Below are 17,573 nucleotides of genomic sequence, written 5' to 3'. Positions count from 1 at the left end.
GCTCATGTATCGAATTTGATTACAAGAATAATAACAGAAGAATGATAAAAAACTCAGGATGTATTAGATGACGATCAGATTGGCTCTAGGAAAGGTTAAGGAACCAGAGATGAACTTGTGACATTGCGGTTGATAATGGAGGCAAGACTAAAGAAATATCAAGACAAATCATCGGATCCGGCGATCTGAAAAAGCGTTCGACAATGTAAAATGGTACAAGATGTTCGAAATTCTGAGAAAAATAGGGCTAAACTACAGGAAAAGACGGGTAATGCACAATATTCCCAAGAACCAAAAGGTAACAATAAGACTGAAAGACCAAGAATTATGTGCTCAGATTAAAAAGTGTGTAAGACAGGAATGTTGTCTTTATCCCCTACTATACATCGAAGAAGTAACCACGGGAATAAAAGAATAGTTCAAGACTGGAATTAAGATTCAAGGTGAAAGTATATCAATGATAAGATACGCTGACGGTATTGCTGCCCTTAGCGTAAGTGCGGAAGACACACAGGATGTGCTGAATGGAATGAACAGTCTAAGTAATACAATATATGGAGTGAGAGTAAATCTAAGAAAGACAAATGTAATACACTCCTGGAAATTGAAATAAGAACACCGTGAATTCATTGTCCCAGGAAGGGGAAACTTTATTGACACATTCCTGGGGTCAGATACATCACATGATCACACTGACAGAACCACAGGCACATAGACACAGGCAACAGAGCATGCACAATGTCGGCACTAGTACAGTGTATATCCACCTTTCGCAGCAATGCAGGCTGCTATTCTCCCATGGAGACGATCGTAGAGATGCTGGATGTAGTCCTGTGGAACGGCTTGCCATGCCATTTCCACCTGGCGCCTCAGTTGGACCAGCGTTCGTGCTGGACGTGCAGACCGCGTGAGACGACGCTTCATCCAGTCCCAAACATGCTCAATGGGGGACAGATCCGGAGATCTTGCTGGCCAGGGTAGTTGACTTACACCTTCTAGAGCACGTTGTGTGGCACGGGATACATGCGGACGTGCATTGTCCTGTTGGAACAGCAAGTTCCCTTGCCGGTCTAGGAATGGTAGAACGATGAGTTCGATGACGGTTTGGATGTACCATGCACTATTCAGTGTCCCCTCGACGATCACCAGAGGTGTACGGCCAGTGTAGGAGATCGCTCCCCACACCATGATGCCGGGTGTTGGCCCTATGTGCCTCGGTCGTATGCAGTCCTGATTGTGGCGCTCACCTGCACGGCGCCAAACACGCATACGACCATCATTGGCACCAAGGCAGAAGCGACTCTCATCGCTGAAGACGACACTTCTCCATTCGTCCCTCCATTCACGCCTGTCGCGACACCACTGGAGGCGGGCTGCACGATGTTGGGGCGTGGGCGGAAGACGGCCTAACGGTGTGCGGGACCGTAGCCCAGCTTCATGGAGACGGTTGCGAATGGTCCTCGCCGATACCCCAGGAGCAACAGTGTCCCTAATTTGCTGGGAAGTGGCGGTGCGGGCCCCTACGGCACTGCGTAGGATCCTACGGTCTTGGCGTGCATCCGTGCGTCGCTGCGGTCGGGTCTTAGGTCGACGGGCACGTGCACCTTCCGCCGACCACTGGCGACAACATCGATGTACTGTGGAGACCTCACGCCCCACGTGTTGAGCAATTCGGCGATACGTCCACCCGGCCTCCCGCATGCCCACTATACGCCCTCGCTCAAAGTCCGTCAACTGCACATACGGTTCACGTCCACGCTGTCGCGGCATGCTACCAGTGTTAAAGACTGCGATGGAGCTCCGTATGCCACGGCAAACTGGCTGACACTGACGGCGGCGGTGCATAAATGCTGCGCAGCTAGCGCCATTCGACGGCCAACACCGCGGTTCCTGGTGTTTCCGCTGTGCCGTGCGTGTGATCATTGCTTGTACAGCCCTCTCGCAGTGTCTGGAGCAAGTATGGTGGGTCTGACACACCGGTGTCAATGTGTTCTTTTTTCCATTTCCAGGAGTGTAATAACTAGCAGAAATGGGAACAGCGTGAAATGTAACATTGGGATTGGTGATCACAAGGTAGATGAAGTTAAGGAATTTTTATGCCTAGGCAGCAAAATAACTTAAGACAGATGGAGCAAAGAGCATATAAAAGGCAGACCAAAATTGGCAAAAAAAGAATCCCTGAATAAGAGAAGTCTACTAGTAGGAAACATAGGCCTTAAACTGAAGAAGAAATTTCTGAAAATGTACGTCTGGAACACAGAATGGTATCGTAGTGAAACGTGGGCTGTGGGGAAAATCAGAAAAGAAGAGAATCGAAGCTCTTGAGAAGTGGGGCTGTAGACGAATGTTGAAAATTAGGTGGACTGATAAGGTAAGGAATGAGGAAGTTCTCTACAGAATCGGGGAGGAAAGGAACATATACAAAACACTAGTAAGGCGAAAGGACAGGGTAGTAGGACATCTGTTAAGAAATCAGGGATTAACTTACGTGGTACTAGAGGGAGTTGTAGAGGGTAAAAAAATACAGAGGAAGACAGAGATTGGAATACATCGAGCAAACAGTTCCGGACATAGATTGGAAGTGCTACTTTGAGATGAAGAGTTTGCCACAGGAGAGGAATTTGTGGTAGGCTGCTCATCAGTCTTTTGAAGTATTACTACAATTATCTTTCGAAGGTAACCTCTGCCTTTATCTACATCTGGAATGTCAACTAGTGAATGGGAGTTGTCAGAGGAAGCTTTCGTTCTTTTAGCTTGCTTTTTTAAATTTTCTGCCGCAATTTTTCTAGAATTTTCAGTGTCATTTGTGTCAATTTTCACAATGTTATCATCATCACTGTACTGTTCAGTATTGCTGTCATCTTTGGTTGCCTACTTTAGGTCACCCTCATTTATGATTTCTTGAGGCAACGAGGAAGTGGAAAGTCCTACTCCAGGTTCGATTCCGATTTTTCATGAATTGGACATACCTTAATCCCTCCAACCACTTTGTCGAACTGTTGTCCTTTAACCAAGAACTTACCATATTTTCAATGTCTTGGTTGGCACGTTCAACAGAACCCTGACTCTGGGTGTGCCTTGGTTTTCTATGGACAATTTTCAATTCTGACCAAAGATTTACTAGTTCACATATAACATTATTGACGAATTGTCTGCCATTATCAGATTGAAGAATGCACGGCGCCCCTACAGTAAGGAATATGTCATTCAACTTATTTAGCCCTCTTTGATGTTAACGCACGAAGGAGAACTAATTTTTTTAGATGGTCTTGGTAAACTAGAATGAATTTTAAATTCCCGTCTGGTTGTGTTTGGAAATCAATGAAATCGACTTGTCATCTACCATTTGAAATGTCCCCTTTGAACAATTATACATGACTGTGCTTAAACTGACACACAATACTTTTTTTTATCGCAACGAAATCTGACTTTCAAAAATCCCTACAAAAGAATGGCCCTGACTAACATTAACCTATACCTTTCACAAATCACTTACCTCACAAAAATCTTGGTTACTCGAACTACTGCAGTACAGAGAGTGCCACTACTGCCAGCTAAATAAAAGATTCAAACTACTGAAGTCACTAACTACTGACAGGCATAGTTAGCAAATGAAAGATTTTGATAGAGAACAAACAATGTATTTACCTTAATAGTCATAATATATATATAGCAGTTCATGACATCCAGTCTTACAAATTACAAAACTCCGCCATCTCTCTCCCCACGTCCACCACTGCTGGCGGCTCACCTCCAATTGCGCAACGCTACGTGCTGTTAACATCCAGACGCCCAACACTACAATGGCGAGTATTACAACAATGCCAACCAGCCACTGACTGCACACAGCACAGCCAGTGATTTTTCATACAGAGCGCTATGTGGCGTTACCAATAAAAAAACCTAAACAGCCTACTTACATAGCCACCATACTCCCCATGAAAAAATTTTGCAAATTGTTTTGGGCACTGGCCAATACAGATTAGATAAAAATTTGCATAATTACAATAACAAAGAAATGAAATGCACACACTTATCGATACAATGTTGGTCAAAAGCTAAAATTTTTTCACAGTCCATAAAGACAGTCCCGATCGTTCATCACAGTAAAATTGCAGTGTTTTTCTCAAAATCTGAGCAGTAAAAGAAAATGCACATGGAAGTAGTGGATTTCCATTCTGTCTTGAAGAAGTATTGTCCTTCCAACGGAAAGACAGTGCTGACTCTTGACATGCAGACAGGTAATGGTCCACAACAGAGCAAACCCACAGCAGTGTCAGTCGAAGTTTTAAAGAATATTGGTAGGTTGGTCATCACAGAGCAGACCCACTGTAGTCCTAGTAGATATTATGGTACTGGTGGGCCACCAGAGGTGCAGACCCACTGCAGTCCTTGTAGAAATAATGGTATTGGTGAGTCATTAAAGGTGTAGACCCACTATAGTCCTTGTAGAGATGGCTAGCAGCCAACTGTTGCGACTGTGCAGGTGCACAATCACCATCGAAGAGTCTTGTGGACAATATAGCAAGTCCATAAACCACCAATGGTCCACTCACAAAGAATTTGTTTGAAATGTCCTTAGAACCAGCAATGCTGTTATCCAGGCCCTTGCTGAATTATTAACACACTTGCAAACACTATCAGTCCCTACTTCTCACGTATTGTCCATATACTATGATCAACAGAAACGTGTGCAGTGAAATGTAAGTTACAAGTTACTTAATTTGATGAACTGGTGTCAATTACAATTTTATAACATGAGAATACAATAACAAAGGTACAAAATATATCATTAAAGAACATAATAGTACAGATAACATTTTCAGTAATACAGGCTTTACAAAAGAATCGAAATAACAAATACATCAGTGTTACAGAAATTATGACATAAGTACATACATAAAAGAGGAGAATAACTTTTGAAACATAAACTTCACACATGAGCATTAAAACTGAACAGAATAAGTAGTGTGTAAACATCTTTATGAAGTAAATAACATATTATTAATGCAAATTATATTTGAGGATAACAGTATTCCTCATCATAGTTCATGTAGCTGAGTATTAGAAAAATTCTGCAACATAAGTCTTATCAGATAAACACATAAAGACTGGAAGAACATAAATACACAAGGGTACCCAAACACATAGTGGGATAACACAAGGAAAGGACAGGGTTTGTTTTCAGTGTAACATTTGGTACTGCAGTCCAACCCAAAACTTCATTCCATAGATCTTTCGTCTTATTTCAACATTTGTTTCTACCAAAGAAAATCCTATCCAAGCATGCTTTCTGTATTCTGTTCACATCTTCTTTCAAAAATAGTTTTTCTCCACTGCACACTACTTTTTTGGCCAAACCTTTTCTTATAGTTTCTCAATGCATTTCTTCCAATTCATCATAGTTAGTTTCTTATATAGTCTACCTCCTCTTAAGCTAACTTAAACCTACTGAGCTCAGATGCTAAACTAAGGGATGACGCAATGCAGCAGCACAAAACAATTAATACAAACAGCAATAAAAAAATTCAAATTGCCAAAGCATGCAGCAATATATACATACATATAAGTTAGCAAAAAAGATGCAACATTATCACTAATATGAGCCAATCTGCAGCAACAAGAAAAATAAATCAGTAGTAAAACTAGCTTAACAGAGTAATACAAAGTGATATTGAGTAGCACTATGCCTGGCAAACAGCAGCAGCAAATGCAGTAATTTAAATCTAAACATGACAAAGATCAAGCAGAAAAAATAGTACACTAAAGACAACAATGCAGATAAGGGAAATGTATATTCACATCTTAATGTCTATATAATTAAAGTGGTGCACCACAAAAACTTATTCTACGAAATAAATTACCAAGTACCTGAAAAGAAAATTATGTATGCAGTTACTGTTACTAGTCCCTTCTTATTGTTCTTTCCTTTCCAAGTGCTCCTTTTTTTTAAGAATGTGGATCATAAAATTATTATTTAACAGATCTGTTGACAGAAAGTTTTCACATTAGCAAATGCATATAATTTTATTTTATAAAACCAATGCTGTAACACAGCTGGAAAACAGATATCAAATGAAATAAGCAATTATGCAAAGTAAAGAATAAAAACATCATCAGTAGTTATGTGGCATTTCATAAATCAGTGGAAGTTCTCTCAACTCTCGTAGAAAGACACTTGTCATAATCAGGTGTGCAGATGTAAGAATGTTTCCAAGTAATGAGCGTGTCGTATTTGCGGTGCTTTCTACAAAGGAATGTCAATAGCGAGGATAATGGCCTCTTTTTTTTTCTCCACATGTGCCTCCGAAAGGCACACACTAATGGCTTGTTTCTAGGTGGCTGTCGCCCAGCTGGGCGCCTACGACGCATTACGTGCAGGTGGTCACTTCACTTTCTTACCGAAATATTTACGACACCAGTTTCCGCTACAGTGGCAGTCTCATATAAAAAATTTCACAGGTCAAGAATTTGCATTACACATCTGTAGAAACAAAATCCTATTGATATAACAGTGTCCAAAAAACTTTCGTCGACATTGTAATACATTCACGCATTTACATACATTTCATAGCTCTTAAAGTACGATTCTTGGTTTCCAACAACCTTTTTCACAAACCAGAGTCCCTAACCACTACTCTTTATTCCTTACCTTATTCGTCGACACTTCTTCAATATTCCGTCATAACAGATACGTAGCTTAATCAAATAACTCATATAGCATCAGTTTATTGATCATAAACATACCGCAACAGCATAATACACATCGTCATCATAACATCATAAAACCTCAGCCAAATCTCAAAATCGTCGTGGCTTCCTTCAATAATTTCAAAACCTAAAAAAATTCTCTGCTCATTCCAATAGTGTCGTCTACCTCAAACGTACCTTAAAAATCATGATCCCATACCAAATACATCATTCAAAGCTCTCATATTATCACAATGGTTCCAAAAAATAAGAACATTTCACAAAGTACAGACAAAATACTATTTCATAAGTGTGAAGTAATCCAACCATGTATTTACGTAAACATCTGTCACTGATGTAGTAAAAAAATGTTTGTCTCAGTTAAATGATCACATAGCTGTGTAATTCTGTGTTAGAGAAATATGGTACCGATGTGTAAAGTTGTATAAGCAAATACCATATTAGCTAGGGCTCCTTGTGCTTGGCAAACACATGGTACACAAAGTAAGCGTGTACCCCCCTGAGAATTAATGTAATTATATCCTCAGGTGTTACAGATTACAGCAATGGAATGAAATGTATCACGGAAAACCTTTGTATCATTGTACTTCAAATATCTTTAAAAATAAATGTTTGAAGTACAAAATTAATCACCCAAATACGTGTACTGTAGCGCTAAACTGTGCGTCTTGTTGTAAGATAATCTCTGTGGAAGTGTCGTAGTTATCGTCCTCCGAAAGCTAAGTTCTGCAGAAGTCAATGTACTTACCTAATGATAAACAAAAGTGAAATGCTTTGCGTATAGATATCGTAGTTACTACGCTTACTGCCGTGATGAAGTAAGTACTGTACTGTAACGTATTGTCGCGCTACAGCAAAGGCTGTCTCATTGTAGCTATACCACAAAGTTGCTACTAAAACATGTTTTCCTTTCCAGAAGAATTCAGAAAAACTGTGCAGATATAAAACAGATACGCCGCAAAAGCACAATGTAAATTGTGTCACACATTAGTAGCGTCGTGATATAATCGTGTAGCTATCAAAGAAACAAATGCTAAATCATCTTTAATCTGACAGAAAGTACTTCAAATAAAGAATATCTTTTCAACTAAACCAAAATGTTCGATTAAAATCTCATTAACAATATATGTTCTAAGTATGTATGCCTTATAGTCGTTACGTAATCGTGCAACTAACAAGCAAGAATGTACAAATAACAACACTGTGTCGTCTGTTCACTATAACAATGCATTCGTAATTTCTGTTTCAAAATGTTCCCTAGGTTCTAGACTGGATAGTTAACTTCAAAACATTGTTGCATGTTAACAGTTTCTCAGTGCGACAAAGCATACTAGAAATGTGAAGTGAAATGTTTTATGGCAAAGACAAAGTTAAAAAGCAGATTGTATTTCAATAAACGGTTTTACATGTGAAATGTGGTGTAAACCTTTACTCTTCCTAGTACTCGGAGTTTGAACTTGAAAGCAATTATCATGCGGTATACATCGGTAAAGAATACTGGAATTTTTTTCAAGGTTAGCGTCTGTGTTATTTTTCGCCGTGCCAGCCGGCGCACGTGGCTGCCTGCGGTGTGAGTCAATGTCTGTCTCTTTGTTGGCGCGCGTCGTTATTGGGATTAGGAGACCTAACTTCTACAAATTCACCTTGTCGAGAAGGGCCCTTTCCTGTAGGAATCCCGCCAGTTCTGATGCAATTCAGGTCTGTCATTTTGTCGGTAGTTTACATAGTTTCTCGTTTGTCGGTCATGTGGTGGAGAATTTTTCCCGGAATCGTAACTGTGTGGTGGACCGTTGCGTCTGAAGTTATTCTGTCTCCCCTGATAATAATTATTTTGGTTCACATATTGTCTGTTTCTATGGTTTTCTCTGTCATGTTCATTATTACGGAGATGCGGTCTTTCTCTGTAATTATTACTACTCTGCCAACGGTTGTCATATACGGGTGGTGTCTGTTTTGGTCACGATTTACGTTGTAAGAATAGCCTTGTCGTGTATTATTTCTGTCATCGCGGAATTGTGACAGGTGTGACCTGTAATTGTTGTGCTCCTGTTTTCGCGTTCCGCGATTGTCAGTGTCAATTTCCAGTTCTTGTAACAGTCCCTGAGAAGCTTCAATGTCGTCTTTGCAACTTCCTGCCAAAATAATATGTCGTAAATGTTCAGGTAATTTGATTAAGCAAATGCGGATGAGTTCTGAGGGGCTGTATGGGTTTGACAGGTACTGATTCTTGTGCAACATGTCTTCAAAATATTTCACAAGACTGGAAAATTCAGATTTTTTCGAAATGTTTCATCATTATGATGCTATGTTTTACTCGGTCTTGTGTAGCTTGAGACCAATACACTGAGAGGAAGGCATGATAGAATTCTCCTTCACTGTGACAATCGTGAATGACCGATCGCATTCTTACAGCTGGTTCATTCTCCAAGCAGCCACACATAAATTCTAATCTGTGCTCTAATGACCAGTTGGGAGGAAAACAATGAGAGAATTGATGGAGCCACGCTTGTGGATGAATGTCGTTGCCAGAATTCTTAAATGTTTTTAATTTACGTCCAGTAATGAACTGATTATAGTCAAAATCATCGTGTCGGCGAGTAGCATATCGGTCATTGTAACGTCGTGTCGGCGGTTCCATCTCAAAATTCGGTGCACCTTGTCAATTTCTTTCATGATTTCCGAAATGCCCTGTGTTATTATTTTGTGGCTTTTCCGTATTTCTAAGTTCCTCTTCCTGTGTTGGAGCGCGAGTGTCCTCTGAAATATGTAATTTTTGTATTACTTGCGTCAACTGATCTTGTACTTCCCGGATTTCTCTTTGGTGTTGCGTATTAATTTGATTCTGATTTTGTTTGAATTTTCTAATTTGTTCATACTCTTCTGTGTCAGTGATGGCTACGGGTCTTGTGTCATTCAGGTCATCATCTACCTTTGTAGATAAGTTAGTGAACTGATTCGAAAGTTCGGCTACTTTCTCCGACAGTGAGCACATTTCCTCAGTGTGTTTTTCTGAACCAAGTTTCAGTGTCCATTTGTGTTGAAATCGAATCTACTGTGTCCTTTAAGTTTTCCTGAGTTCTTGCAAGTTGCGTAACCGAATCGGTGGATGCAACTGAGTCCATTTTAGCTTGCAAGGTATCGTGATTTTCACGAACAATAGTTTGCAGTTCTTTTATGGCTGCTTCATGATTCTGTAATGCATATTCATGCCGCGAAAAAATAGGTTGAAAATGCTCACAAATTTGTGTTTTTACGTCATTACAGACTTCTTGACATTTCGATTCGATTTTATGTGACTCAGTAGTTAAATCTTCATGTGTTTGTTCAAGCGTATGTTGCACTGAGTCTAACTTTTGAAGCTTTTGTTCCATTGTGTCTAACTGTTGCTGTGTTTGTCTCTGGTGTTGTTCCATTGTGTCTAACTTTTGAAGCTTTTGTTGTGTTTGTCTCTGATTTTGTTCCATTGTGTCTAACTTTTGAAGCTTTTGCTGTGTTTGTCTCTGATTTTGTTCCATAGTGTCTAACTTTTGAAGATGTTGTTCCATTGTGTCTAACTGTTGCTGTGTGTCTCTGATTTTGTTTTATTTGTTGCATTAATTGCAATAATAATGTATTAGTGTCTGGAATCTGTTCCTCTATGCTTTTCGGCAGTGCATTTGCACCGGCAACATTCACATTTTGACAAGTAGAAAATGTGTCTAGACTTATTTGAGAAAACGGTGAGGATGCAAAACCTGAATGTACAGTATTTCCTAGATTGTGTCCTCTCATTCCTGGCGCGAGCTGTTGCCGACCGATCGGTCGATAATGCTTCCCTGTTCTCTAATTGTTTCACTGCCCGCTCCATTTCCCTATGCACTATTACCAAATTACTACTTTGAACATTAGTTAATTCATTACATGGTGGCGCTAACACATTGCTTTCGTCTTCACTGTCATGTCTCAGTTTACTTTGGAGCCTAGTATTACGTTTTTCAGATGCCATTATTGTCCGAATATTTCACACAATAACACAGAAAAACACAATTTGAAGAGCAAAAATAAGAGAACACATTAACATAGCACTGAAAATAATATCTAGTTAATTCCAAGCGCAGCTGCGAAATACTTGGTGCAAATCTACATGCATGCCACAACTGTTTACTATACAACAATGAAAAACTACAACTACAAAGGAAATTGTCTCTACAATTACGCACTAGCAATAAACAAAAGCTACACTAATTACACAAACTGCAAGAAAAAAAATCAGAAGATTCCAGTGAGGTATCCTCGGCTAAGTGTCGACATATGTAACGTCCCCTTAGAAAAATTATACAAGATTGTGCTTAAACTGGCACACAATATTTTTTTTTATCGCAACGAAATCTGACTTTCAAAAATCCCTACAAAAGAATGGCCCTGACTAACATTAACATATACCTTTCACAAATCACTTACCTCACAAAAATCTTGGTTACTCGAACTACTGCAATACAGAGAGTGCCCCTACTGCCAGCTTAATAAAAGATTCAAACTACTGAAGTCACTAACTACTGACAGGCATAGTTAGCAAATGAAAGATTTTGATAGAGAACAAACAATGTATTTACCTTAATAGTCATAATATATATATATAGCAGTTCATGACATCCAGTCTTACAAATTACAAAACTCCGCCATCTCTCTCCCCACGTCCACCACTGCTGGCGGCTCACCTCCAATTGCGCAACGCTACGTGCTGTTAACATCCAGCCGCCCAACACTACAATGGCGAGTATTACAACAATGCCAACCAGCCACTGACTGCACACAGCACAGCCAGTGATTTTTCATACAGAGCGCTATGTGGCGTTACCAATAAAAAAACCTAAACAGCCTACTTACACATTCATTTCCGAATGGAGAACTGGCTTTGAAACTAGCCCTCTTTTCTTTTTGTCCTCTTTTGTTGACGAATATCACACATTGATAAATAGAGCCATATCATTTCCTTTGTGATATTGGCATATTTTTATCACGTCTCAGGTAACATCCTATTGCGACCACCATGACCCACAGCTACATGAGATGCGTCAATCGCCTCATAAAGTCTATCAGCTGGTACAAAGTATTTTATATTTCCATCACACCGTGCAATGAGTTTTTTCACATCACCAGTTTTCAAAACAACAAATCATTTCAGTCTTCTTTTCTGTAATGGTAACACAGTATAATGAGAAGGCCTTTTGGTTTCACTCTGCAAAATTTCCTCCAGAAACTTTTCTCTCCACAGTTTTTGATTGGCTTGAATACTACACAAAGGCTCATCCATGATGAAACGCCTCACAATAATTATATTAGGATTATAATAAAATCTTTTAAACGCTACCAGCAACTTAACACGCACACTCGTCGATGCAAAATACCGTTCAAAACAAAGAACAGTGCTAGCGAAGGGCGGTTGAGAGGAGCGAGGGAGAGCCAGAGATGATTCGGGGATTCCCCATTCGTACAGGAAACGACATGCGTTCTCACTAGGCAAAATTATTTCAGGCTAGGACCTACCAGTTTATCCTAAAGCATGTAAATTGTAACTAGGATAAACCGATTCGACATAGGGCAAACTGTTTTATCCTATCGGTAATAGGATGAACGAGTTTGACCTACAGTCAGATTTGGCCGGTAATATATGCATCTGGTATCACAGTTCTGGAGCCGTAATGAGGAACATATTCTGCATCGTCTGAGGGCGACAGTAGTGCTACCAGCGAAAAATCTCCGTACAGCAGCCCTGTACTCCAACAGTGTTCGTATGAGACACTTGTACATGTTCCCAGTATGAACAGACAGTGTAGTCTGAAGGCTGAACAACGTGTACAGATCCCTCCGTCCTCACAGTATTGTGAATCTGAACTCCAGATGTACTCGAAAAGAAGCTGAAAGCACTTGGACTTACCGTGTTGTGTCTGTAATGAACTACTTGCTTCAGACATCTAAGAAGTGACTTGTCATTGCAGACTGCTGGCCGTTAAAACTGTAATACCATGAAGATCGCATGCAGCAAAGATAAAACTGTGTACTACACGCTCAGCATATTGGCACAATCCCGCAAAACAGGATTAACGCCATTTACATTTTATACACGGAGTAGTCAGAAACAATCTCGAAAGCTTAAGAGGCCGTTGCATGGGAGATTGTGCTGAAAAATAGTCGTTAAGAAAAAGATTCGACACATTGAGCCGTTTCCGAGTTGAAGTTAGCCAAACAGGAAGCTGCGTGTGCAAATTTAAGGATTTGTACGCGCTGAAACGCGGTAATGAACTGACATCTGTGGGCCCCTGTACTACCACTTGTTAAAATGCTCATAACACGTTAAAATGTGGCTGTTTCGGAAGTGATAAATGTAAGCTACGTGAGCAAAAGCGGCATTGGTTCGGTTTGAGGAAACCAAACGAAGGACCTTATTAGTGGCTCAAATGGCTCTGAGTTCTATAGGACTTAACATCTGAGGTCATCAGTCCCCTACAACTTAGAACTACTTAAACCTCACTAATCCAAGGACATCACACACATCCTTGCCCGAGGCACGTTTAGAACCTGCGACCGTAGCAGTCGCTCGGTTCCGGTCTGAAGCGCCTAGAACCGCTCGGCCACAGCGACGCCCTGTTCCGTGGCATCGCCTCTAGCAGGCTACTTCACTTGGCGCGCACGACTACCTGATTGGCTGACATATATCAGCACAATCTTTCCTGCAATACCCCTACATGTTTTTCAGACTGTTTCTGAGCGTCCTGCGTAAGGAAAGATTACCCTGGGAGTTTCTCATTGAACAATCGTAATTGTCGTTTGTTTGCGAGAAGATCGTAGTACGACGCGTGCTACAAGAAAAACGTCTACCTGCACGCGTCGGAATCCGACAATGGTCGGATCGTGTCCTGTCGAGTCTGTGCGCTACAGTCTCGCTACTATGCTGGTCGCTTTGATGTAGTTCCCACGAGCGCCATTTGTATACGGATTCATGAGTTCAGCAGGACCATAATGCAGTGTAGCAAATTGACAACCTGTACGACCTTGGCTAGAGAAGACAGGACGGCACAGCCAGGCCACATATCTAGACTCACAAAATGGGCTTATATGCAGAAAGGCAACACATCTGGTACGTTAAGGCCTGTGAGCATGAGGGCGGTGGCTCGGGCAGTAGAGAGACGCGCCAAAAGTGATATGCCCAAGAATAACACAGAGCGCAGGAGTGGCGCTACGTCGCTCTCCAGACGAGATCTGGTCCTGCGAACAGCATCACACCGATTGCGTGTCTAGACGCTCTGAGAAGAGCGAACGTTGCTACATTACATTCGGTTCCATCACACGAGCTCAGTGATCGTGCTAGTAATTTGACAGCAAGCGATACATCTCTGACTTGTTAATGCTAGTGGCTCGGCCCATATCGCCGGCCGTTGTGGCCGAGCGGTTCTAGGCCCTTCAGTCCGGAACCGCGCTGCTGCTTCGGTCGCAGGTTCGAATCGTGCCTCGGGCATGGATGTGTGTGCTGTCTTTAGGTTAGTTAAGTTTGAGTAGTTCTGAGTCTAGGGGACTGATGACCTCAGATGTTAAGTCCCATAGTGCCCAGAGCCATTTGAACCATTTTTTTCTGTTCATATCTTTGGGTTATGTATGATGTTATCTTCCAACACGATAACTACAGACCTCATATTGTCCCCGTGCAGCCGCGATTTACCTCAACCCATAGAATCTTCGTCTCTGCCCTTCGTCATCTCTGATCCTCTGGAAACATATGCCCATGGATTGCCGAGAAGATTGGCATGCCCCTGTTCGGCATCAATACTTTTGATGATCTTTGGCAAACAGCTGACGCAGCGTGTAAGGTGAAATACATATCTGTCACCCGAGCTCGGTTCAACTCCATGCTCAACCGGGCTAAGTTTTGTACTCTGTGTGCGTCCACACAGCTGTTCTCACTGTACTGTCGACACACAAATAATAAGAATTCGCTATCCACTGCGCTTCCTGGTGTTGCAGTTTCAATGGCTAGTAGTGTACATAAAGAGACAGCCTGGTAGAGCTCTACCATGTGAGAGGAAGCCAGCGCGATCGGCTGCTACGCAGAGTGTTTGGCACGTGGGTGCGCGTGTTGCAGGCGCCGCCGTTCCTGGACTTCCTGGCGACGTGGCTGGCGCTGAGCCACAGCTTCTGGAGCCCGTTCCTCTTCTGGCTGCTCGACGGCCACTTCCGGCGCGTCTGCCGCACCCTGCTGCTCACCAAGGTCAGTTCCAGCGGGCCCTTCGCCTGACGTATGGGGTCGCTTCAGTTTCCAGCCGCTCTGCTCCGGCGTCAACACGCCCCAGTGGGCCAGCGCATTTCTTCCCAACCAGAAGCTCCGCCATCTTTTCTCTCCGGTTACTTTGCAGTCTTTTGTACTCACGAGCTCATCATGCTGCAGCGCGTCTCAGACTTCCTACATTGACCGTATTTGAAAAATCCATCTAAAAGGACGCATGCTGCAGGGAGATGTAAAAGTGGTGTCTGCGCAATTTAGGTATCTAATGCGCGGTAGAGTGGTAGCGCATCACTTGGTGGTAGCAGGTTAAATTCCTCGTGGTGGAAGAAAATTTTATTACCTACGTTTGAACGAGTAAGAGCGCATGTTTCTTGACCCTATACTATGATAAATTTGCTGGATTAAATTTGCAACTTCCTTGAAGTACCATATAGAGTGACGGCTACAAGTCTGTGTGGATAAGGGAATCGCTGTCCGCTTCTGCACCGAAATCGCAAGGGCCTCATAGTCTATGTATCCACATTCTCAATTCTTCTGTCCTCATTCACAGATATTCACATTTTAAGTCTCTTAAATCCGATGGCAACGCCAGAAGTCTGGCAGTAAGCTTGCTCTGGTTCTAAATTATCTTCACGTGAATGCTGGTCTAGTAATTTGCACTTCATGACTAAGAACGCAGAGGCAGTTTCTTTAACTTTGTGAACGTTTCGCACAATATTTGTAAGTCAAATGAATTCGTTAGGCGTTGTTGTCACACATTTTACACTCTTCTATGCAACGTAAATACACTGATCAGTCAGAACATTATGACCACCTACCTAACAGGCCGAATGTCCGCCTTTTGCACGGATAACAGCGGCGATGCGCCGTGGCATGGAAGCAATGAGGGCTTGGTAGGTCGCCGTAGAGAACTGGCATCATATCGGCATATACAAGTCACCCACATCCCGTAAATTCCGGAGAGGGAGCGATGAGTTCTGACGCCACATTCAATTACACCCCAGATGTGTTCGATCGGGTTCAGATCTGGTGAGTCGGGGCGCCAGCACGTCGATTGGAACTCGCCACTGAGTTCAAACGGCTCTGAGAACTATGGGACTTAACTTCTGAGGTCATCAGTCCCCTATCACTTAGAACTACTTAAACCTACCTAACCTAAGGACATCACACACATCCATGCCCGAGGCAGGATTCGAACCTGCGACCGTAGCGGTCGCGCAGTTCCAGACTGAAGCTCCTAATACCACTGTGTTCCTCGAACCATTCCATCACGCTCCTGACCTTGCGACATGGGACATTATATTGCTGAAAAACGCCATTGCTGACAAGAAACATGATCGTCATGAAGGGGTGTACGTGGTCTGCACCCAGTGTACAACACTCATTGGCCTTGCACGAGCTCCACTGGACGAATAGATGCCCACGTGAATGTTCCCTAGAGCGTAATAAAGCCGCCTCTAGCTTGTCTCTGACCCTCAGCACAGGAGTCAAGAAGCTGTTCTCCTGGAGGACGGCGGATTCGCGCCCTCCCACCGGCATGATGAAGAAGGTATCGGATCAGTCAGATCGTGCAATGCTCTGCCACTGCGCCAACGTCCAGTACCGATGGTTACGTGCCCATTTCAGTTGCAGCTGCCGATGTCGTGGTGTTAACATTGGCACATGCATGGATCTTCGGCTGCGGAGCCCCATGGTTAAGAGTGTTCGGTGCACTGTGTGCTCAGATACGCTTGTAGCCTGCCCAGAATTGAAGTCTGACGGCAGTTCCGCCACAGTTCGCCGCCTTTCCCGATATGCCAATCTTCGCGACCTCCGACATCTTTAATGAGGGTTAGCTGCCCAAATATACGACGTCTGGACGTGGTGTCACCTTGCTTTTGCTACGTGTCGAACACCCTCACCGCAGTACTCTTCGAACACCCGACAAGTCGTCTAGTTTCGGAAACGATCGTGCCGAGCCTCCGGGCCATCACAATCTTCTATCGATCAGTCTCAGATGGATCGCGCGCCTTAACCATTCTACACACGGACACAAGACCCTCTGATAGGGCATGCAACGTGTGAGTGTCCGACTAGAAGTTATTCCTTGCCAGGTGAAGCTGCTATCGCCTGGACGGGTTTATATGGTCATAATGTTCAGGCTGACCAGCGTATATTTACGGAAAATGTTGTGAGATATACTGATTTTACACTGAGTATTATTTATGCCGTCTGTGAAACGTAAACAAGAGCCAGACTATGGAGCGACGACTCCAAATTTAGTTTCCAGATCAACCATCATGTTATTTTGCACAACTTACGGTAATTATATAAGTTACAGCGTTTAACACAAACGAATGATTAGTGACTGGGAAGGAAGACAGCTTCTGGTACGATGCAGGTAGGATGTAAATGCAACTGTGCATAAAACCATTATGAAGGGCTTGTCGACAAATTAAGCCTTTAAAAATCTCAACCCCTTCCAGGACACTGTGTAGTGCAACCGACATATTGTCACCAGACATAAATGGACGTAACAGGGAATTAAACAATAAGTACTGTGATTATCGATCATATGAAACCAAAATGGCTCAAAATGCTATCATTAGCACTAATCTTTTTCAAC

At 42.4% G+C, this 17,573-nt stretch overlaps 1 protein-coding gene across 1 annotated transcript in view; it reads left to right on the top strand.

Annotated features, from left to right (window-relative positions):
• The window catches only part of LOC126267111 (uncharacterized), a 64,542-nt gene that overhangs the window by 26,367 nt on the left and 20,602 nt on the right, over positions 1-17,573 (top strand). Inside the window, exon 2 of the mRNA XM_049972021.1 lies at positions 14,828-14,953. Within this exon, the coding sequence (XP_049827978.1) occupies positions 14,828-14,953 (126 nt within the window). The remainder of the gene's footprint in view (positions 1-14,827; positions 14,954-17,573) is intronic.

The sequence above is a fragment of the Schistocerca gregaria genome, chromosome 4 (assembly GCF_023897955.1).
Source record: "Schistocerca gregaria isolate iqSchGreg1 chromosome 4, iqSchGreg1.2, whole genome shotgun sequence".
Classification (NCBI taxonomy): domain Eukaryota; kingdom Metazoa; phylum Arthropoda; class Insecta; order Orthoptera; family Acrididae; genus Schistocerca; species Schistocerca gregaria.
The sequence above is the reverse complement of the archived record's forward strand: the minus strand, read 5'-3'. Positions and strand labels throughout refer to the sequence as shown.